General features: G+C 37.7%; 1 protein-coding gene across 2 annotated transcripts in view; it reads right to left on the bottom strand.

Moving 5' to 3' along the window:
- Positions 1–25,360, bottom strand: part of RAP1A (RAP1A, member of RAS oncogene family) — a 71,237-nt gene that overhangs the window by 5,763 nt on the left and 40,114 nt on the right. Inside the window, exons 2-6 of one of the 2 annotated variants that reach the window (XM_045478644.1) lie at positions 14,960–15,043; positions 10,645–10,713; positions 7,718–7,774; positions 5,032–5,172; positions 3,276–3,419 (exon numbers count right to left, since the gene is read on the bottom strand). In XM_045478644.1, coding sequence (XP_045334600.1) covers positions 3,276–3,419; positions 5,032–5,172; positions 7,718–7,774; positions 10,645–10,713; positions 14,960–15,016 — 468 coding nt within the window. In that variant the 5' untranslated portion in view covers positions 15,017–15,043. The remainder of the gene's footprint in view (positions 1–3,275; positions 3,420–5,031; positions 5,173–7,717; positions 7,775–10,644; positions 10,714–14,959; positions 15,044–25,360) is intronic. The other variant, XM_045478645.1, reaches the window with a different exon arrangement.

The following is a 25,360-nucleotide window of genomic DNA, read 5'->3' as shown; positions in this document are numbered from 1 at the left end:
ATTTAGGAGTAAAGAAGTGTGATATATAAACACTGACAAAATGTTAACTGGTGAATCTGGAGGAAGAGTAAACAGAAATTCTTATTGTTCTTACATATTTTCAATAAATTTTAAAATATTTTTTAAATCATTGGTTTCCATTTCTTTAAGATGGTGCTCAGATAAAACAATTTCTATTTACTTTTTAAAATGGTCCTCAGATTAGAAGACTAAATCGTTAAAAAGAAAAGAAAAAAAAAACAAAAAAACACTACTCAGTGATTTATCCCAAAGCTGTAAGTGATTCGTTTATATTTTTTTCTTTCTGCTGTATCCTCCCCACTCGCATCTTCTTCAAACCATTTAACTTCTCTATTATCTTATTTCTAAGAAAGTTAAAAACACAGGATATATGGACAAAATGGCAGTTTGTTTCACAACTCTGAAACCCTTTAAAAACCTAATGTGGAAAAGCCACAAACAGGTTCTCCTTTGTTCCCTAGCCTCAATGAAGAAGCTGTAAAATAAAAAGTAAGTAAATGGATAAACTAAAATAGTCGAAGAATCAAAACCACACGTTTGTTCATGCCAGCAGTTCTGAGTGTCTGGGACTACACTGACTGATTTTGTAATAATATCCTCAACAACTTTGGCAAACACTGCCCACCTCACAGCCACGGCTGGTTATGTGATGAAGGCAAGTGCGAACTATAGTTAAGTATTTGGTTAGATATGCTCAGGGTCCTCAGCCTAGGTTCTTCCCCACTTCTCTGAACCACAGAAAAATCTACAGGGAACACACAGGAGTTCCTCAAACCCTCTGTCATTCTCAGTTGGGATGTCTTGATGTATTTCAAGATTATTATTCCAGCCTCAGCAAAGAACAATTAATTCTTGATTAAGACTGATGTGATTCTGGTATTGCTATGTCCTAGTTCCAGAACATACCAAAAATGGTGTGGATAAGAGTTAAAACATATATATATTCTGATGTAGGTATCAGAGAATTAGAGGGCTACTTAGCTAAGCAGTATGTCCCCGTGTGATTTCAAATTTTTAAGTCCAACAGAAATCACTCATATATTTACAAAGCATTAGCTGTCGGAGGATAGCTGTTTCTATCAAAGGAACTCTGTAGCTGGATTATCAGGCTATAAAAAGAGAGACATTAAAAGAAACTCAAACATACTCTAGCATGAAATTTGTATGTCCCTCAAAAGAGTTAAGATCCTTAAAATAGCTAATCTATTCCATTTTGTTTTACTGCTTCCATTTTTGTCTAATAAAGCCTCACGTCGAGGGCTGACTGGAACAAGACTGTCCTGAAAAAGGACCTCTGCTGCACTGGAAACTGCACCCAGAGAGAGGTGCAGCAAGCGGCACGGGGGTTCCCACAAACATGGGATGCTTAAAAGGTAAGGAACACCTCCTGTCTGCTGTGCTCACTGGACCCTGGCCCAACCCAGCCCCAGCTGAGCCCTATGAACTTGGTGGGTAGGTACCAGTGAGAGGGAGAACAGGGACAGCAAGGAGCCAGATCCCTAAGACCAATCATCCTGCAGATGGTGACCCTGCTCTACTGTTTCCCTATCCAAGCTCATGCATCAATCCTAATGCTTTTTATCTCAAAGTGCTTTTTTTGAGAAAAGACTGCACTAAAACTTAAAATTTTATGAGCCCCATTTTTCAAAATAACATCTGTGAAGCTGTAATTCCACAACAGAGAAAGCTGAAGCTAAAAGCATATCATACTTCCTTTTTGTTTACTTGGCAGTGAAAAAGAAATGACAGGGGAAGATCTCACTAGGACTTGTTCTCCACTAGGAGGTAAATTTTAGGGCAGGAACAGTGTCTGGATGACTACCACCCCAATGCCTAACACACTGCCAGACACAGAGGCACACAATAAATGAAATGTATCAATTCTTACGTGCTTATAAACATTGGTTTTACCTGTAAGAGCAAGCTCTGACATTCTTGGTTATTTGAAAACAGGATTTGCAGCAAGCTTAATTTTTTTGCCTGTCGGATGTTGAAAGTAACTCAGTCATTTTAAAACTCAGACAACAGTGGGGCGCCTGGGTGGCTCAATCAATTGAGTGTCTTACTTCAGTTCGGGTCATGATCTCCCGGTACGTGAGTTTGGGCCCCACATAGGGTTCTCTGCTGTCAGCACAGAGCCCGTTTCAGATCCTCTGTCAATGTCCCCCCCGCCCCTCCCCCTGCTTGCACTCTCCCTCTCAAAATAAATAAATATTAAAAAAAAACTCAGACAGTAGTCCACAACTATAATAATATTAAGTCAACGAAAAGTGACCTACAGAAGCAAAGGCCAGAGAGGAATAGCAAACGCACAGGATGCGGATAACCTAATGCACTCTCAACTCTCACCCATGTTGTAAATGAACTGAATTCTGCCTGATTGCCTGTGATGCCACAAATGACCAGCAAACTGGCAAGTGAAGACTTTTGCACTACTGTGGAAGAAAGAAGCCTACTCTGGTTTTGGTTTTTGTTTTTTTAAAAAGGCTTATGTTAAAACTAACAGATGCAAAGACAATCTCTTAAATTTTGGTTGGTTGGTGGGGGCAGGTGGACCTGGGCTGATCTTTTAGGGATCCAGTAGGGTATTGGATTTACACCCAGGCAGGCGGGTGTACTTGTTAAGCATTCCTGTCACAGCTATGTTCTCAAGATAGTGGAAAGCTTGAGTCATGGACAAAAAAAGCCTTGTGCACCTGCTGTATCAGGCCTCAATGACTGGGTGACTACACTTCCATATCCATGCTCCCAGAACCTCCTTTTGAGTCAGAAACCAAAGGAAAGCAGGACTCAAAACACCCAACTCTGTGATATCCATGAGGTAATAACTGTATAACATAAGTTGATAAGCTCAATAACTACTTTGATTTTTGTATTTTCCTACTTGACTTTACAACCTCTTCACACACATGTGCATAGGTAACTGTTACAATACAAGGGTAATATGACACTTCTCACCTACCGCCTTCTGGCATATCATTCAGAAGCTTAGTGGGACTTTAAACACATTGTTTAACTTAAACTTTCTCTATGCCGATAAGGTAAACATAAGTGTCCTCATTAGTCATCAAAGTGATGTTATGCAAGTGAAGGAATATGGTTTCTAGCAATTACCTAGAGTTCTGTATACACTGACAGAATCAAGACTGCTTAGAACAAAATTTTTTCTTCAAAAAACTTGGTTTTGGCTGTTAACTTAAAAGAAAGGTAACTAAAAAGGCACTTGTTTGTGCTGCCTAGCAGATGTAGGTTACCTCATTAACGTTGATCTTTGACTTTGCAGAAGATTCTAAAAAGGCACAGTTACACCACTGTCTTGCTAAATTCTGACCCTGTTCTTTGCCAACTACTCGCTCATCTTCCAGGTCACATTTATTGCCAACCAAAATCATTGGAACCTGTGGGAAGGACAAAACATAATATGAGCACTAGCATACTTGTTACTCTTCTAAGTAAGCAACTACCTGTCACCAATTGAAATGGATTAATTAGGATCGTAAGCTTCACCAAGTACTTAAAGAAATAGTATGTACTGTACGCGTACTGAGGGAAAGAAGGTAGATGGAGGGAGAAGAGACAGAAAAAATATGGAAGAGATCCTACTATGCTCACTTGCTAAATTATTTTAAGGCTATAATCGCAACAGTGTCATGTGGACTACTACTAATAGCTGAATTCCAAGTACAAAAATCTGAAGGGAAAGGCAGCTCCTGCAATACAGAGAAGAATGTCTCCACTGGTCCTAAGCGTGGTTTAAGTGCTTCACCTTACAGGTCCAACAACCACCAGAAGTAGTGGCAAGACAACCCAAGCGACAGGTTCTACTTCTGTATCTGACGTCCAGATTTGAAGACCAGTTTAGGTGAGATGTTAAAAAAGGACAAACAATAAAAATACAGCCACGAAGCAGCTATGCCTTCCCTTTCTCCCCATGCTAGAAATGCTGTCCCAACTGCTAATTAAACAAGTCGCTAACAAACTGTGCAACGTCCTTAGATAAAAGGTGGCCACAGAACAAAGTCATCTGTGAGGTGATGGACACTACACCCAAGAAAGGACTGAAGGCACACGTGGATCTTGTGTCCCAAACAGACAATCATCACAAGTCAGGCGAAACATACTAGACCTACAGCTCCATCTTTTTCACTTATTACACGGAATAAAGAGGTTCACATTACCAGAGTTCAGTGATTTGCATGTAATTGCCTACGAAAACAGAAGTCTCTTCGATAAATTAGTCATGGCAAAGAAGAGAACTATTCATTAGGTTACGGTTGGTAATGAGTCATATGGTAGAAATCCCTTCCGCCTACAGTATTATCCAAAGTTGAGGTCCTGAGCAGGTGCATATGTTCCCATTAATAATGAGAGAGAACACAGGAAAACAGAAAGAAAGGTACACATGAAATTTTATATCCCAATTTAGACAACTGAAAAGGAACTCTCTGTAGTTCAAAACTGAGGTAAACATGTAAAGTATGTATTTCATCTTTGCAAAAAGGTACAACAGCAATGATGCCATTCATCAAATAAGAATTCTATAACAAAAATAAAATGTACAAAATATAAAAATGCAGCTAATGAAAATCCTCAACATAATTCAAAGGAAAACACTGTAAGTAAAAACTACCAACAGAATTTTAGAAATGGAACATACCACTATGGTTCTCACTAATGTTCTCTGAACACTGTTTCTGACATAACTACCACCTTTCAAAGCTCAACTCGAGTCCCCCACTTCTTCTACCAAGTATTCTAACTCCTCTTCCTTGCCTACTGCATTTATTAACACACAGCACAATGAGCACTTTACCATACATGCCCTCCTTTTCTAACTATCTTAGCATATAATTTGCAAGTAAATTTAGAAAGTTGTAAGAATTTTCTGATCACAGGGACTCTTTTAGGTATGTGGTAGATACCCTCCAAATCCTCTTAACAGAAAAACAGACACTTTTTATTTGGCAACAGAGAAAGAGCAGTATGTCTTATAGAGAGAAATATACTTACATCTTCTGTGTCCTTAACCCGTAAAATCTGTTCCCTCAGGTCCTGTAAGTCATTAAACGTGGACTGAGCTGTGATAGAATATACTAGTGCAAACCCTTGGCCATTCTTCATATACAAATCCCTCATTGCTGTAAATTGCTCCTATAATAAAAAAAAAGTACAATTATAAATATGATTTCTTGAGTGAATACTAGAACAATTTATATCAGAATAATCACAAAAGTGAGCTACTGAATTCTTTCCTACACGTTATCATGATAGGAAACCTAAGACCTATTTTACAGTTTCTAGAAACTGAGGTGAATGTTCCTGTTCCCTACTTACATGACTAGAAACCATGACAATGAACTGAAGAATCAGAAGGGAGATCTTAAACCACTTTAACACGGTTTTTCTGTCATTTAGAAAACTGTATGGGGGCGCCTGGGTGGCGCAGTCGGTTAAGCGTCCGACTTCAGCCAGGTCACGATCTCGCGGTCCGGGAGTTCGAGCCCCGCGTCAGGCTCTGGGCTGATGGCTCAGAGCCTGGAGCCTGTTTCCGATTCTGTGTCTCCCTCTCTCTCTGTCCCTCCCCCGTTCATGCTCTGTCTCTCTCTGTCCCAAAAATAAATAAACGTTGAAAAAAAAAAAAAAGAAAACTGTATGTAGGCCCCTTTTACATATAGATCCTGATTAAATTATTTTGATGCTACTAAAGATGACCTCCAAGAAGTATTGCTAGAAAAGAGAAGTCCCAAGTACTGAATGCTTAGGGTCTCCAATACTAAGGGGTTGGGAGATGAAGACGAATCAGGAAAGGAGACTCAGGACTAACCAACGAGAGAGGGAGAAAGCCAACCAAGTGTTGCTTCCTGGAAGCCAAACGAATACAATTTGTACAGAGGATAGTGATCAACTGAGTCAGAGGTTGCTGAAAAGTCCAAGGGAGCTGAGAATACATGCAGAGGGCGGATCATGAATAATGACAGTCCACCACAGACTTGAATCGATGTGAAAAGGGGGTTAGGATATGAGGATGATCAAAGATGATGGGATAAACGTACTGCAGGTTCCAGGGAAGTTGAAGGTATAAAAGGAAGTGAGAAGGAAAAACAAGAGGTGGTGAGTGGAGAGAGGGATGCTTGAAAATAAGATGAAGGCTGTATCACAGTTATTGGTAATCACATAGTTTAGGGAAGACCATGGGCGTGAATGGCTGAAGCAGCATGGAGATCAAGACACTGATAGACCGGTGCACCTGGGTGGCTCCGACGGTTGAAAAAAAGGAAAGAAAAGACACTGATAGGCCAAGGGAAATGGATCATCTATAATGCCATATAGATTCTATTTGGATACTAAGATCACCAAGAATTCTAACTGAAGCAGCGATGGAGAGAGTGAGCCAAAATCTTCAAGGAGTAAGGAGTAATCTGGGACACGATTAATGAACATCAACTACTTTCCAAGCTTCATGCAAGGCACTGGGGACACAGACAACTAAGATACTGGAGAAAGATATCTCCGGTAAAGAGCTTCTTAATTTGGACAAGAGGAATAAAAAAGAATCCTCGCACACTTGTGGAGGTGATGAATGGGGTAAGCATTCTTTAACTTTTGGGGTGTCTGGGAACACAGGGGAATGACGGCTGATTCAGAAGCTAAGGAAACTGGGGAGATGGAATTACAAAAGGGGGAGACAGTGAGTCAGCAGATCTAAGAAAGATGAAGTTCTAATGATCCCAAGCTTTCTCCTGGAATCAAGACCCATTTTCCCACAAAAGAATGGAAACATACAGTTTAATTAGTATTACAACTGCTCCAGCCTACTTACATGCTTTTCCTAATGACATGAAACTTTATCATCTACGAAATTGTTTGGAAAATTTGTGCTAAATTTTAAACAACTTATAACATTTAAGATTAGCATCCATTTTAAAGCTTAGAACTGCCTAACAGGGAAAGTCTATATATATGTATATGGAGAAAAAAAGAAAATCGCTTAATGTGTGCATTCTTTTGTGGCAGTATAACAGGAAATCATCAGTAATTAATAACAAAATTATACAGGAGATGACAAAGGAAGGCAATGAAAATAAAAGCAAATTCTTGGAGCTCATACTACATAACAGGCATTGTGCCAAGTGATTTATAATCATTATCTCATTTGATCATTATAAGCATGCTATGATATACTAACGTCATTATACAATACTCATTTAAAGAGGAGAAAAATGAGGCTCAAAATAATCCTGAAGATTTTTGTCAGATTTTCTGTCACCAGCCCCTTGGAATGTTAAAATGCTAATAAAAAAGCAAAAACAATTCTGATAAAAAATAGTGACTATGGTGCCAATAGACAGATTCCTACCTTAGGTAGGAATGAACCCAGAGAAATACCTACCTTAATTACAATTCTGGATTTAAAATATCTTTTGTTAAAAGCAGTAATAGGATAATCTTTACCTCCATATAGGGAGAAGATATCCAACACACACATTTGGGAGGTAAACCTGACATACAATTTGAGAGTGATATGTGGGTATTAAGTACATGTTGGAAGCAGTTGTAAGAAAATCTAAGAAGCCCTACCTTTAGGTAATTTCTTCTTAATCAGAGTAATTACTTTTACTTTACTCAGAGGAACTATTCAGATGACAAAATCTGTTCACTAACTACAATTTATCAAAAAAAGAGAAAACATCCTTACTGTTCCTGCTGTGTCCAGGATCTCAAGCATACACTGTTGGCAATCTACTTCAACTTGCTGTTGGAGAAGGGAGGAAAAATGAAAAGTATTATCAAATCAAAATGTCAGTCTGTTTTCCTGCCACCTCTTCACTCCACGTACCTATTAACAACTACAAAGCCTTTCTCCAGGTTTGCTATACTGGTTGAGACTTAACTTAGTGGAATAAAGAGCAGGAGGTCTCAAGCATGTTCTATTAATACTACAGAAGCAGGACCACTAATGCTGAGTTTAGATAGTTTCTGACCACTGTAAACTGAGTAATGATTTTTGTTACTATTAGAAGGCAATGGTTATATTCTCTGTTTAAGAAAAATTACAATAGGTACAGTTCTGACAAATAAAAATGTATAAAAATATGTATATTTATATGATCTTTGAAGAAAAAGTATTAAACAGCTCAAAATACAGATAAGATTTTAGAGTAAAGAAAATTCAGCCAACTTACCACGTTCAAGTTGCTAAAGTTATACTAAAATATACCCTAAATTTAATACATTGGAAAATTTTAATTTAAGAGATAAGGGGAGGGGCACCTAAGTGGTCAGTCAGTTAAGACTCTTGATTTTGGCTTAGGTTATGATCTCACCGTTCGTGAGACAGAGCCCCACGTCGGGCCTGCTTGGGATTCTCTCTCCCTCTCTCTGCCCCTCCCCCACTCATGCTCTCTCAAACTAAATAAACTTAAAAAAAAAAAAAAAGAGGTAAGGGGAACACAGAGGTGCTAAAAAGAGTAACACTGAACTCATATAGTCCTCAAGAATTTAAGAAAAAGGTACATACTTCTTTGGAAAAGCTGTGTGCATTAGGTGAAATTTTATATACTGAGTTGTATTTCCCCAGTGTTTTATAACCTAAAAGAAGGTTGGACTAAAGACAGCAGGAACTATCAACTGTGCAGAAAATTTTTAATCAAGAAAGGATTAAAAAAAGTGTTAAATCTTCAGAACTCTAGGTACAGATCTGTTTGTAGTTACAACGTTAGACGGCAACTTGTTTGGGGGAAATTTTAGTATTGCAACACTATCTTCTAAACATGAACGTATTAACCTAAGGCCTATTTTAAATGCTTCTGTGTCAGATCAGGGGTTGATGAGAAGCACCGCTTGGTGCTACAAACTCACCGTCCTACCACTAAACGGGACTAATGTGGCATAATCGGCATCATCAGTAAATGGGCATGCTCAATGAATAATGAATGAGGTCTGCAGTTTCTCAAGGTATCTAGAACACAAGTTTATTTCCAACTTGCAGATAATGAAACTGCTCTGGCCAGTATGGCTGGATGAGCTTACTTAATTTAACAAAACTTATAACACTATTAAGGGTAAATTCTATAACATCTAACAACTCAATCCTTTCCAATTTGTTGAAAGGTACGTTTAATTCCCTGCCTCCCTCCTTAACATACTTGGGAAATAAAGTTATGAAAATTCCCCACAATTCTAGTCTTAGAATGAAATAAAATAGCATTTTTTGTCAAGACTATTTTTTTTTCCTTTTAAATAATCTTTATGTTTTAGAACTTGGGCTTTAGGTGCAAAACAAAACTGAGCAGAAAGTTCAGTGTTTCCATATACCCTTCTTCTTGCTCCTCACCAGCCTCTCCTACCATCAGCCTCCCACACCAGAGTGGTACATTTGTTAAAATCAATGGACCTACATACAGACATCATTATCATGCAAAGTCCACAGTTTATGTTATGGTTTTACTCTTGGTGTTGTACATTCTACAGGTTGGGAAAATGTGCAATGACGTGTACCCACCATTACACTATCATACAGAATCCTGTATCTAATTTTTGCTAAAGATGAAATATCTTTAAAAGTTACTATAAAACTAAACAAAGATAAAAACATCCAGTCACTGGATAATTTCAAGCACAAAAGTGATCTTAATTTTAGTTCACAAAAAAGAGTTGTCAAAAATATACCTATATTCCTATGCAATTTTGCTACGTTAAAAAAAACCCCAGGGCTCCTGGGTGGGTTCGTTGGTTGAACATCTGTCTCCTGATTTTGGCTCAGGTTATGATTTCACAGATCATGGGATTAAACCCAGCACTGGGCTCTGTGCTGACATCACAGAGCCTGCTTGGAATTCTCTCTCTCTTTGCCCCTCCCCTGCCTGCACGCATGCATTCTCTCTCTCTCAAAAAAACATTTAAACAAAATAATTAAAGGGGCGCCTGGGTGGCTCAGTGGGTTAAGCGTCCGACTTCAGCTCAGGTCACGATCTCGAGGTCCATGAGTTCGAGCCCCGCACTGGGCTCTGGGCTGATGGCTCAGAGCCTGGAGCCTGCTTCCAATTCTGTGTCTCCCTCTCTCTCTGCCCCTCCCCCATTCATGCTCTGTCTCTCTCTGTCTCAAAAACAAATAAATGTTAAACAAAATAAATAATAATTTAAAAAAAAACAGGAAAATGTGCACACTAAAGAACACCTCACTCACCAGTAATCAAACACGGAGCTTTCTGTAGCTAAGTAGTATTCTATGAGAAATAGTCTGTCTTGGAGAAACTTTTATTTATTTTTAATTTTTTTAACATTTATTCATTTTTGAGAGAGGGAGAAAGAGACAGAGAGTGAGCAGGGAAGGGGCAGAGAGAGAGGGGACACAGAATCCAAAGGAGGCTCCAGGCTCTGAGCTGTCAGCACAGTGCCTTACGTGGGGCTCAAACCTACAAACTGCGAGATCATGACCTGAGCCAAAGTCAGACACTCAACCAACTGAGTCACCCAGGCGCCCCTTGGTGAAATTTTTAAAACCAGATACGGAACATCTGTATCACTTCTCAAAAACTATTTGTAAAAACCAGTTCTGTGGATCAAGTTTTAAAGCCCTAAGGAACTATTTGTAAGCATGTGTATACAAGTTTCACATTTTACCTTTCTGTAGGAATCTTCTATCGTTGGGTCATATTTTTCAACAAAAATTCCCTGAACAAACTGAACTGTCTAGAAAAAAAAAGCAGAGAAAAGTTAAGAACTTAAAAGAAAAATCAACTACTCTTGAATGCTACTTACACCCTTACAAAGTGGCAAAGATTAAATGAAATTATGTGAAAATTCTGGGTAAACATGCAGATGTAAAGTCTCATTATTTTCTAACACAAGGATACATCCACAACCAAGAGGGCACATTATGAAGGGAGGTGTTCATATTAAAAGCCGTCAGCAAGGCTGCTGCCAACTCATGTTGTGAAACTATATTAAGTTTCAAAATACAATGAAGATACAAATAAGAAGGACATACCTCCTAATTTATGAAAAAATGAAAATTAACCAGTATTTAAGCTAATATTCCTTCGCATTATCTATAGTAACTTTTATCTCATGCCCTTAAAGCAATGAGACAAAAGGGTCTAAATTTTTAAGAACCTTAAAACAGTTTCTATAATTGTGGGGGAAAGAGAAAAAGAAATTTACAGGCACTGAATTTATTAAATTCACAGTCTCATTCGAATTTCACGTTCTCCCCAGAAGTAGTTATTTTTCCCGTTTGCCAGCTGAGATTCAAATATACAATCTTCCTGATTCCAAAGACTTCCTTTTTTCATTGGAAACACTTCCTGCTCATCTTTTTCAGATTTTCTACTTCTCTAAGATTCCTGTAAACGCAGACTTATGAAACGAGGTATTTTATCATGTGGTAAATAAAAAGTACAGAAGATGGCTGTGAAATACTGCCTGGACAGATTTAAAACCGGGTCTGGTATATTGTTGCCTAAAAGGAAGGAAGGGTAAGAATATGGCCTGAGGTCACCTACACTTAATTATGCACTAGTGTAGCTTGAGCTAAACAGATGAACCAAAATACAGTAAACTTCAAACTTCTTTCTCCTAAGCTCTTGTTCTTCAAAAGAGACTCAGGACAGAATTACACCACATCTTTTATTATTTTTATCAAGGATTTAATCACCTCATCCTCTTAGTACTACATATAATTCAAATACGGAAAACTTCCTAAATCCTTTATTCTAGAACAGAGGTTCTCAAAATATGGTCTAGAGCAGATGATTAGAAAAAAAGTATCTCATAATACCATGACATACTCTCCTTGTCTCATAAATTTACAGTGGAGTTTTCCCACGGGTATGTAACATATGCTATAGCAAGACACTGGATGCAGAAGCAGGTATGAGAACCCAAGTGCTTTCTATAAGCCGTTGTCAGAGACTTGCAAAAATGACAAACAGTCTCACAGGTTTCATGTCCTTCTTGTTAAAGCAATCCTTCATCATTGCTCTGAATCTCACCCTCTCAGTTCTCAGGGACAGCTCATTCATCCATACCGACTTCTATTCTATTCCTGTAGTTTTTCTACTGAACCCTCCTCTTCCTTCCTTACCTACTGTCCTTTCTGGGTTAAAATAAAAAACGGAGACCAGCCTTGAAAATTCCCTAAGCAGATAATAACCAGTTCGGTCATACAAACAAAGCTTAATTTAGTTTATTTAGCGAAGCTAAATTGACCTAGGGATCATTTCTTGCTTATGCCTCTGGAAATCAAAGGCGAAACTTACACTGTTTCCCAAGGTGGGTATGAGGTAACCACTAACCAATTTTCAGTCACTGAAGAAAATTCTAACACTATAACCAGTCACTGTGAAGAATAAACAGCCACTGCTTTCTCACACAATAAGCTGCTTTATAACAATATACCCTCAGCCTCATTCAGTGTTCTGGTTTGAAGGTGTCTGGTATGGAAACTGTCTTTCTGGTGTGTGCACAATAAACTAATTACTACTTCTATGATTCATTAATTTTACTTCTGTTATTTCTGAACTTTTGACACCTGTGACAATGATTCCCTTCCTCTCCTGTGCTATTATTTTCCTTTCCACATAAGCTTATGGCCTCCGGCACACAATTTGCTCTACCATCTCCTACCCTGAAATAAATATTCCCCTGAACTCCATAACCCCTCTAGCTTCCCTCCCCCCCACCCCGACCCCTTTCTCTGTTCCCTCTCATCATCAAACTTTTTCAACTATCTATAATGGTGATTCTATCTCTTCAGCTCTCATGTACTCTTCAACCCACCTCAGGACGTTTACAGCACCATAACCTTACTGAAGTTGATTTCACGAAGCCCAGCTACCTCCATATTCCTGTATCGTCTCCTTCCTCTACTTGACTTCTGAGCAGTCAGGTAGAGATCCACTCTTTACATTTAAGTATAACATACACTCCTCTCTGCTAGATCCTACAATTCTACCTACTCTTTAAAGGTTGAGAGGTACTCAGAGTTCAGTACTGAGCTCTTTCTTTCTCTCGTCTCTCCCTAGACAATCTCATTTATTCCTATGGATTTTTATTTTTGATCATTTTATTTATTTTTGAAAAGGTAATCCATGAACCTAGGACGAAATACAAAAGACACAACAGAGTAGGCAGTGGTGACCAACCCTACCTACCTTCCTTTGTTCTCAATTATACAATTCCACTCCCAAGTAACCAGTGTGTCATCCGTAAGCTTATTTTACCTCACAGGGATAGTCTGTGCATTTTATACTATCTTCCCCCTCACCCGTTTTTTTTTTTTTTATAAACACAAACGGTAGTCTACACTGCTTGCTACCTTATTTACCCCTAAATAATACATCTTGCATATCACTATCTATCAGTATATACAGACCCGTTGCGTTCTTTTTAATAGCTCTGTATTATTCTACTCAAAACATTAGTATTAAAAGCTTATTTAACCAGCCCATACTGGTAGGCATTTAGGTGGTTTCCAAACTCTTACCACTATAAAGAATGTTACTGTGGACATCCTTGACCATGCTATTTTGTACATATGAACTTATATGTGAAATCTAAAGAGACTTGCTGAATTGAAAGTTCTACGCGTTTAAATTAGATATCCTCATTCACCTCAGAGGTACTAATTTACATTGCTAAGAGTAACATAATTCTCATGAAATTAATACTGTTGATATATTCATGGCACCCCAAAAAGTCTCTCCTTTAAGCTATTATCTTGAGGACCCAATTTCTTATGTGATGTATTTACTTCAGCATCTCACATATCAAATGTGACATGACTCCTGATTTTCACTCTCAGATCTGCTCATTCTCCAGTGTTTCCCTTCTACTTAAAGGATCCATCCAGAAAATTAGTAGCTCAACTGGAACTATGGTAGTCATCCTCAACAGCTCCTTCTCTCCTAGTCCTCACATCAAACCAGCACTAAGTTATTTAATTCTCAAAACATCTACTTTTCTCTTCTTCACTGCCATGGCCCCAATGTAAGCTCCCACAAACATTAATCTGGGGTTTGGCATTAACTCCCAACTGGTCTCCTTGTGTCCACTCGGCCTCTCTTCTAAGTCACTCCACACATAGCAAAGTACTCTCTTTAAAACGTATATCCAATTCTGTCAATAACCCTTTCCCTCTCGTCCAAAAAAATAAAATTAACTTTCAATGGCTTCTCACTGTCATTAGGAATAAGTTTCAAGCTCTTACATGGTCTTCAAGTCATGGTCTGGCCCCTGCTTCTCACCTCAATTCCCTCTACTTTCCTTCCAGTTCACTCCTGCCTCAGCAATTATGACCTTAGTTATTCAAATGCTAATTTAAGTTCATTTGTCATGGGGTCTCTCTTAACAGTCTGTACTTTTCTTTCAAAGTATCTCTCACAATTATAATAAGGTAGTTCTTTGTTTAATTGTGTATTTCTTATATCTCCTCCACTATATGATAAGCTCTGAGGGATTGTGACTGTTTTTGTTCACTGTTGTAACCCTGGCATCTGACATCATATAAGCTCAATATTTACTAAATAAATACAGCATGTATACAAAAAATACCCTTTGTTTCACTTAAGTCTGGGCTGAGGGTTAGGTAGGTAGGACTTATTCCACTGGTATCTGAAATAATTAGTCTCCCCTACTGGAATGTAAGTTCCTTAAAAAATGAGAATGATCTTATTCCTCTTTGAATCCCAATCACTAGTGCTCGGCATATGGTAGGTAGTCAATAAATATTGGGTAAGTGAAAGAATGAGTGAGCCACTAGTTTACAACTACACATCTGTGGTTGCTGAATGAATCCCCGGCCCCTATGAGACAGATACTAGGCATATAAAAAATACTGTCACCTTTTCTCATTAGTGACTAAAAGTTTTAAGGCAAGCAAGTATCAATGTTCTTCCTATACTATGCTAATTAAGTTAGAGTTAGGTGGCTAACTTACCAGAGCAGACTTCCCCACGCCTCCTGAACCAAGGACCACTAGCTTGTACTCACGCATGATGTGGTCTGTTTAAATACTGACAATCTGGAAAAAAGAAAAAAACCACGAAGATCAATAAACATGCTAAGAATAGCCTAAGAATGTACAAATGTTACATGAAATAATACGGTATTTTGGATTTTGTTTGCTTTTCCCTTAAGGTCATCAGGCGGAAGACAGGCTACATAGCAAAACCATGAAGATACTAACCTAAATTTGTAATGACTACTACCAGGCATTTTAATTCATTAAAGATCATCTTTGACTAGGCACAAGTCATTCGAGTCTGTTCATGTTACTTCCAAGAGTGATCAGAAAATAAGGTGATTAAAACTAGTAGTTGTCTTATAATTACAATCATGAACCCAATTCTTTACAAAGCTATTGTTTAAATGATGTAACATACTTTTTTGAAAAGTTCACTCATGAGCTTTAATGTATATGCTATTTAATTTGCTTAAAATATACAGTAATTCATATACTATTTTGTTCATTATTCTATTACAGCTGAACCATGTAAAATGTTACCTTGAAAATACTTAGGATATGAAAGAGTATTGTTGATGAAATTGTTAAAATTTTATAGGTAGGTATTAGCAATATACTCCATAAGACACAAATTGCTAGAAAAAAAAAGAAAAGAAATACAAACTTTTTTTTATCTCCAGTTATGCTAAAAGGTAAAAGGGCAGGAAAGAATTTCCAATGGCCATGATGGAGTAAGTACGACTGGACTTTCCATCCCCCTGTCAACAGCTAAAACAACAGACAAAATACATGAAACAACTGTTTTTTGGATGTTTGACAATAAGCAGTATAGGACTGTGATTTCTAAGAGATGGGACAAGATAAAGTAAGACCTACATCTGTCTTGGCTTTCTGCTTGAAGGCACGTTTCAGACTGTGGTACAGGGAGGAAGAACTCAAGCAGAGACCAGAAAGTATATCAAAAAGAGGGAGACAGGTACAGAAAATTCTAGGAATCTGCAAAGGGCTTCACTTGAGTCTCTGGCCAAACACTAATCACAGCATGCAGGATGAAACTCCATGAGATAAAGGCAAAGAATAAACAGGGATTTAAAAGCTGAACCACAGTGCTAAGAAAGACTGAAGTTTCTGATCAGAAAAGTTCTCCCATGGGGTGCCTGGGTGTCTTAGTCAGTTAAGCATCTGACTTCAGCTCAGGTCATGATCTCACTGTCTGTGAGTTCGAACCCCACGTCGGGCTCTGTGCTGACAGCTCAGAGCCTGGACCCTGCTTCAGATTCTGTGTCTCCCTTTCTCTCTCTGCCCCTCCCCTGCTCGTGCTCTCTCAAAAATAAATAAAACTTGAAAAAAAAATTTTTTTTTAAGTTCTCCTTGTTGAAAAACAGGCAATTCACTTGAAATCCCAGAAGATTTGTAGACTTCTTGAGAAGCTATGCAAGACAAAAGAAAATGGAGTATCTTTAAAATGCTTAAAGAAAAAATGGTCAACCCAGAATGCTAAATACAATGAATCTATTCTTCCAAAATGAAAGTGAAATAAAGCTTTTTTTTTTTTCCCAAATAGATAGACAGGAAGCAAGGAAGGAAAGAAGGATGGAAAGAAAGCAGGATGGGAGGGAGGGAGACAAAGTAAACAAAAGAAGTAAAGAAGAAGGAAAAGCGAGGGGAAAATGTTCACCAGTACACACTTATAAAAAGCAAAGGAAGTTCTTCAGGTGGAAGAAAATGATAACAGATGGAAGATTGGATCTACATAAAGGAATGAAGATTACTAAAGGAATAAAAAGTACCAGAAATGGTGAGAGTAAATCCATAAGACTTTTTCGACCACTTAAAGCAAAACTAATAACAATGTACTACAAGGTTTTGCAACACATGTGGAAGTAAAAAGTATTAACAATAATAGCACAAAAAGAGAAGGGGACTAGAAGTATATTGTTCAAGGTTCTTACAGTATATGTGGAGTAGTATAATACTATTTGAAGATAAACTGTCATATGTTAAAAGATGCATACTCTAAAACCTAGAGCAGCCGGGGTGGGGGGGGGGGTTCTGATTCATTCAAAACACAGCAGAAAAGAATACAAACAAGCAAAAAGAACAAAAATGAGACAAATATAAAACCTACAGAACAATACAATTAAAAGGCAACCGCATAAATGTAAATCATCTATTCCAATATTCCAACATTCCAATTCAAAGTCAAGAAAGCAAGACCTAACCATATGTTATCTTCAAGAAAGAAACTTTAGGGGCACCTGGGTGGCTCAGTGGCTTAAGCACCTGACTCTTGATTTCTGCTCAGGTCATGATCTCATGGTTTATAAGATAGGCCACTCGCGGGTACGTGGAGACTCTTGGGATTCTCTCTCTCTCTCTGCCTCCCTCTGCCCCTGGCCTATGTATGCACTTTCTAACAATCAATCAATCAATCAATCAATATTTTAAAAAAGAAACTTTAAAGATACACGGAAAGTTAAAAGTAATATTTATTGGTGACAAAGTCATAGTTGCTGCTGATATTACTACTGTGGTTTGCTGCCTGCATTCAAAATAGAAACAAATATTAAATTTCATTTCAGAAGTTACGAAAAATAAAGATTTTTTTTCCTATGCAAATGTTGGAGGCCCTAGATTATAAATCCTTATCTACTCTAAACAGCATTTTTGGTTACTCTAATCAAACTTACACTTTTTTGTTTCACATCTTTTTTATACACTTTTACTTTCTTAAGAGCTTTCATTTATATGGATTCTCAGGAATAGATGTTAGATTTTTTCAAATATTTCTTCTGCACCTATTGGTATTATACAGTTTTTCTTTTTCTTCTACTGATACATCTGCTCTTTCCACTTCTATTCAACACTGTTCTAAGCTACAAATAGTAGGGTCTAGACTATGGAAAAGGAATAAAGAAAATTGTCTTTATTCACAGATAACATGATCCTGTGCAGAATATACAAAAAAACTACCAGACTAATAAGTGAATGTAGCAAGATTTCAGGATAAAAGGTTGAGACAAAAAATAATAACTATCATATGTCTACATACAGGCAAAGAATTGAAAAATGTAATTTTAAAAATACCATCTAAAATAGCATCCAATAAGACATAAAATACTCAAGAGATGAATTTAACAGAATATGTGTAAGGCTTATACACTGAAACTACAAAACATGGCTCAGAGAAATTAAGGACATAGTAATCAGAGAGACATGCCATATTATATTAAGATGTGTCCATATTACTGTTAACATGTCAATTCTCTCCAAGTTGGATCTACAGATTCAGTGCAAGCACAATCAGCAGGTTTCTTTTTTGTAAAAATTGGTAAGATGACTATAACCTTTTTTTTTGAAAATGTTAACAGAACAGTTAACAGAGATGGAGAAGAAAAAAAAGTCTTACACTACCTGATTTTAAGACATAATCCAAAACTACAGTAATAAAGATACTACTATATTGGCATAAGACAACCAGATCAGTGGCACTAAATTAAACCCAGACATAAAACCGCATATACATATTCTGTTCATTTTTGATAAAGGGACTATAGTACTCATCCTTCAAGATACCCGCCCCCCCCCCCCCCCCCACACACAATGATCCTGGCCTCTTGGTATTCATAACCAGAACTGTTCCCTCTCAGTATTCATATCCTTTTGTGTAGTTTCCTCCTAAGACTGGTTTTCCAACCAAGAGAATATGGCAGAAGTGACCATATGTGATTTCCAAGATTAGCTCCTCATCCATCAACAAGATGGATGAATCTTAAAAACACCCTCAACAAGGGGCACCTGGGTGGCTCAGTCGGTTAAGTGCCCGACTTCAGCTCAGGTCATGCTCTCCTAGTTCGAGTCCCGCATGGTGCTCTCTGCTGTCAGCATGGAGCCCACTTCTGATCCTCTGTCCCCATCTCTCTCTGCCCTTCCCTGGCTTGTGCTCTCTCCCGAGCATGTGCTCAAAAATAAACAAACATTAAAAAAATAAAATACACAATCGGCAAAATACACAAAAGGCACTGCAGCTTGTACCATGGTCTCTGGCATCATTCGCTCCAAGGGAAGCCATTCACCAAGTCATGAGGACACTTAACTAGCCCTGCAGAGAGGCCCAACTGGAGAGGAACTGAGGACCCCTACCAACAGCTAGCACAATTTACCAAACGTGTAAGTGAGCCACCTTCAGAAGTATATCTTACAGTTTTAGTCAAGTCTTACTTATTAATTCAGAGGATTGCAGTCTCATGATACCATGAATCAGAACCTTACAGTCAAGCCACTCTGAAACACCTTAGATCCACAGAAACTAAGATAATAAATGATTATTGTTGGTTTAATCCCAGTAAGATCTGTGTTAAACTGTTACACAGGAATAGATCACTTAATATCGGGGCAAAAGTAATTCAGTATGTAAGAGATAGTCTTTCGAGTAAGTCAAGTGAGAAAAATATGAATGTCAACTCTTACCTTTGTTCATAATTGCCCAAATCTAGAAACAACCGAAATATCCATCAAGAAGTGAATGGATAAATTATGGTATATCCAATCAATGGAATACTACTACTATTCAGTAATAAAAAGATTCAACAAGATGGATATGAATCTTTTTTTTTAATGTTTATTTATTTTTGAGAGACAGAGCACGAGGGGGTAGGGGTGCAGAGAGAGAGGGAGACACAGTATCTGAAGTAGACTCCAGGCTCTGAGGTATCAGCACAGAGCCTGACGTGGGGCTCGAACTCACGCACCATGAGATCATGACCTGAGCCAAAGTCAGATGCCCAACCGAGTCACCCAGGTGCCCCTGGATATGAATCTTTAAAACACACCCAGAAACATACACAAAAGAGTGACTACTGTATGATTCCACTTATATAAAATTCCAGAAAAGACAAAACTAAGTTATAGTGCCAAAAAATTACCTGGGGACAGCGGTGGTAGGGCAGGGGTGATGACTATGAAGGAGCATAAGGGAACTTTTCTGGGTGATAGAAATGATCTCTACCTTGATTACAGTGGTGGTTACCTAGGTGTTTCCATTTATCAAATCTTATTTAAAATAGGTACATTTTAGGAGCCCTCATGCACTATCAGGTGGGAATCCAAACTAGTGCAGCCACTGTGGAAAACGGAGAATTACCACATGATTCAGTAATTCCATTACTGGCTATTTGCCCAAAGGACACGAAAACACTAATTCAAAAAGAATTATGCACCCGTATGTTTACTGCAGCATTATTTATACTAACCAAATTATGGAAGCAACTGCAGTGTTAATTGATAGATGAATGAATAAAAAAAAGTGTGGTATATATGTGTACAATGGAATATTACTCAGCCATAAAAAATAAAATCTTGCCATTTGCAACAATATGAACGGATCTAGAGGGTATAATCTAAGTGAAATAAGTCAAAGAGAAATACCATATGACTTCACTCATATATGGAATTTAAGAAATAAAATGAACAAAGGAAAAAAAAAACCCACAAAACCCAGACTCTTAAATATAGACAACTGATGGTTTACCAGAGAGGAGATGGGTGGGGAGGGGTAACACTTATGATAAGCACAGAGTAATATACAGAATTGTGGAATCACTATATTATACACCTGAAACTAACAGAACACTGAATGTTATACTGGAATTAAAATTAAAAGATACAATTTAAAAAATTTAAAAAGAAAAAAAAATTAAAAAAAAATTTTTTTTAATGCTTATTTATTTTTTGAGAGAGAGATTGACAGAGTGTGAGCAGCGGAGGGACAGAGAGAGAGAGGAAGACACAGAATCTGAAGCAGGCTCAAGGCTCCAAGCCGTCAGCACAGAGCCCGACACGGGGCTTGAACCCACGAAATGTGAGATCATGACCTGAGCCAAAGTCGGAGCTCAACCAACTGAGCCACCCAGGTGCCCCGAAAAAAACCATTACATGTAAATTATAGCTCAATAGAATTAATTTAAGAAAATCCAATGAGGAAAAAAGGAATATTTCTCAGAATGCCAGTTAAATACATAGTTTTATAAACAATGTGTTTCCCAATGTGATAGTATTAAGAAGTGGGGCTTTTGGGAGGTAATTAGGATTAGATGAGGTCATAAGGGCATAGCCCTCACAACTGGATTAGTGTCCTTATGAGTCCCACGAGTTTGCTTCTCTTTGCTCTCCACCAAGTGAAGATACAGACAGCCATCTGAAAGTTAGGAAACAGGTCCTCAGACACCTGATCTCTCAGTGCCTTGCTTGGTCTTGGACTTCCAAGCCTCCAGAACTATGAGAAATACATTTCTGGTCTAAGCCACCCAGTCCAAGGTAATTGGTTCCAGCAGCCCTTACTGACCAAGCAACACAGTAAGGATAAATTATAGTAGACTATGCGACAGACATGGTGGCAGTTAGGATTGTTGTTCTGAACCAACAAACATTTACAAAGTATTTCCCAGGTAGGTACCAGTTCTATACCAGGTGCCAGGGACACAAAATGTTTCCCATCCTCAAGGAACTCATGGAGGAGAAAAAATAAATAACTGCAATATGATGTGAACAACGTTATTACAGAGTGGAGATTAAAGAGTGGGGGAAGGATGGAGGAACAGAGGAGAGAGCAGGATAGTTTTTCAGTGGAGGTTACATAAGAACTTAGTGAAAAACTGAATAGGAATGTTCCAGGTAAGTAGGGAAGGGCATTCTAAGCAGAGGAAACAGCTTGAGCAAACACTCTAAATCACTAAATACACAAGATCCAGGGAATACCACACAGCTGGGTGTGGCCAAAACACAGGGTTTAAAATCAAGCTACAGAAAACGGAGCAGGATATAGAGCCCGAGTTATGCTTGCAAAGGCACTTACCATGTAAGTGTCTACAATTTATCTAGTAAGCAATGGGGAGAAAACAGCAACCTGTTTTGTTTTTTAAGTAATTCAGTCAGATATACAGTTTGGAAAGATAAGTGATAACAGTATATAAAATGGACTGAAAGAACCAGAGGCAGGGAGAATAGTCAGGAAGCTACTGAAATAGCTCAGGTGGGAAATGATACACGTCTGCACAGCAGCACTAGGGCTGAAAAGCAGACTATAGTTTTCCGAAGGTGAAACTGACAGGCCTCCATAACTGGTTAGAGGTCATTATTTAGGGGAATGAAGAGGAATCATGGATAACTCCTAGAGATCTAGGTCTGGACAAATTGGGTGGCTAAAAGGAGTTTTAAAAAGTTAATATTCCTGCCCAAAATTAAGTTTGAGATTTCTATGAGAAAAGCAGGTAGAGACATATGATAGTTAAAAATCCAAGTCTGAAAGCTCAGTAGTAACCAAAGGGTTAGAGGGTACAGATTTCAGAATTGTTTTAAGAAATGTTAGTAGTTGAAATCACAGCAGATGAAATCAACCAAGGAGAATTTATTCAGTGAAAACAGAAGAAAGTTAAAGAATTGAGACCTGAGAAAGGACCACATCTATGTAGATGGACAGGAACTTGAGGAAAATGTGATTTAGGAGTGGTTTGTGCTGAACACTAATCATCCTATACCTCTATCCTACCCTCTACTTTTAACCTTGACTATTAAACACAAGAGCATATATTCATGCAAACAAATCTACACTAACTGCAACTCCCTTCTCAGGCCCCTGGTGATTCTTAGCTGGGGACTGCTGTCAAAGATGTAAATGTATCATCTCTAATCCAAAAATGTGGATCTTTCAAGAGGGAATCCTAATATAGCAAGACTAATTTATAGCCCCCAAATTGCCTCCTAGGTCCACAGAATTTGAGGAAAGCGCTCAGACATGGCCAAATTATTTTGGGTATTCTGCAACAACAAAATATTTGGCCCCTATTCCTCTACCCAAGTGGTAAGATATTCAAGTCGCAAAGCCATTTTTCAAAAATACTCCATGTACAGAAAATTTTCTTTATACCTAACAAATACCATGGGTCATGAATGTATACAATATGCACACATGCAAATACAAAAATAATACAGCTCAGATAACACACACACACACACACACACACACACACACACACACACACACAAATACCCAATAAGGAATAATGTGGATTAATATTTTCTTTTGAAAGGTGGTTAGTTCTAACTCATTACTGCCAAGTTAGAAAACCACTATGTTCTTCCAAGCAAATCCCATGCCTTTTTATGGAAATCTCTTGTGCCCTGCACTCCCAACACAGCACCAGAAAATTTCTCACTCTGGTTAAGATTCCCTGACGAATAAGGAGCACAAGAATAAACACTACGCTATGTTTAAATTTTAAGTCAATCTTGAGTTCCTAACATTATAGTCCAAGCTATAATGTAACAATTTTTCCATTCTTCCTTCAGCAAAACTACCTCTAAGTTTCACAAAATAACATAATTTGACTGTCTTTGTGACACAAATCAATCCCAATTTTGTTGTTTCAGTTTTTAAATATATAAACTAATTAATTATAAGATGAAATAGTTTCTTCTATATACAACCGAACCTACAAAACAAAATTCACTTAAGGAAATTTGGTTGTGATGAGAAATTTTGAAGAAAAAAAATTTTTACCTTAAGGAACAAGTAGTTATATTATTGATTGTATTTAAATATTTACAGAAGCCATGAATATCTTAAAACTGACAACTGACCACACAAAGGGGTGGTGGAGGGGGGTAGTGAATAAATATGGAAATCATGGTAAGATTTAATCTTCTAAAATAAAAAACAATGTTCTTCATAGTACATCATAATGGAAATTCAACTTTTTTTGTAACGTAAAATCACATTATTATCTCAATGCAAGAATCTCTTCCTTGATACTTTCTCCTCTTGTTCTTCTCAAGATTAGCACTCTGGGGGTAGGATATAGGGATAAAGTGATAAGACGTCACATACTTGTAAATGAAGTTTATAAATTAGTCTTCACAGTCTAAAACCAGGTACATATCCCCAGTAGCATTCCTACCCCTTCCTACAATGAAAGGAGATAAGCTCTTATAAATAGACTAAGAGGTCATAGGGATTCTCAAGATGAGCAGACAATTACAGATGAGGCAAACATTCTGACAGAGGCATCACCGTCACAAGAACGTCACAAGAATTCCACAATCACAAGAACAAAAACCAAAGAAAACAGAGTTAAGAGGATCTATAAAACACTGTGAAATAAATGAAATATCCCTAAAGAAACTCCTGAGATTATCAAGTCTATGCAAAAGATACACTTGGAGAGTTAGGAAATAAAATATATGATCATCAAAAAAAAAAAAAAAATCAGTAGACAGGCTGAAGAGAAAAATGGATGTAGCTGAAAAGCAAGTCAGTGAACCAACATACTGAACCTACCCAAAGAGCACAGCACAAAATGACGGAGAGATAGAATGTATGAAAGAAAGAGGTAAGAAAGATAAATCTCAAAGTTCTACCAGCTACATCTGACAGGAAGTCCAGAAACAGAAGAACTGAAGAAATAACAGAAAGACATTTCCAGAAGTAAATTAAGAAAATCAGAAATCTTCAGATTTAAAGTGCTCAATGAATGCCAAAAATAGTAATTTTAACAATAAAAGATCCAAAACTGAACATATAGTAGTTGAAAATTCAAGTCACTGAAAGTGAAGACAAAATCCTAAAAAGCTTCTAAAGAGGAAAAATGTATTCCCCTCCCTTTGAATATGGGCAGCTTTACTAAACAAAATATAGCAAAAGTGTTATCTGACTTCTGATGCTAGAAAGGGTGGCCAGAACAGAGCCTCCTCCTGGATCTCTCTTTTGGGAGCCAGGCATGGGTCCAGAGCTGTCAGGCTGCCCTGAAGCCACCACTTTGGAGAGACCACAGAGACAGACTTGCCTGAACAGCCCTCCCATTTCAGTGCCCCTAGACCTGTAAATATAGAAGACTTTCAGACGATCCCGGACAGCCACCTTCTGACTGCAAGACCTTAAGAAACCTTAGGCCAGATCCACCCAGCTGAGCCACTCCCTAATTCCATAAATATTCAATAGGGAAAAAATGAAAATTAAAACATAAGGCAAAATATATAAAGTAAAAGTTGACACAACTAAAGGAAAACTAGAGAAATACACAATCATGATTAGATTTTAATATGACTCTCAGCAACTGATAGAAAAGTATAAAAACGGTAATGATATACATATAAGATTTGACCAAATAATGAATCAACTTAACCTAATAGTTATATATAGAACACTACACCCAACAACTGCAAATGACACATTTTTTTTTTTTTTTTTCAAGTGCACATAGATCATTTACTAGTAAGGCCATGCTGGTCTCAACTAATTTCAAAGAACTGAAATCACACAGAGTGTATATACTAACCACAATGGAATTAAACTAGAAATCAATATAAAAATATAACTAC

Source organism: Leopardus geoffroyi, chromosome C1, assembly GCF_018350155.1.
Source record: "Leopardus geoffroyi isolate Oge1 chromosome C1, O.geoffroyi_Oge1_pat1.0, whole genome shotgun sequence".
Taxonomy (NCBI): Eukaryota; Metazoa; Chordata; class Mammalia; order Carnivora; family Felidae; genus Leopardus; species Leopardus geoffroyi.
Note: the sequence above shows the minus strand (reverse complement) of the source record. Positions and strands in the feature narration are given on the sequence as shown.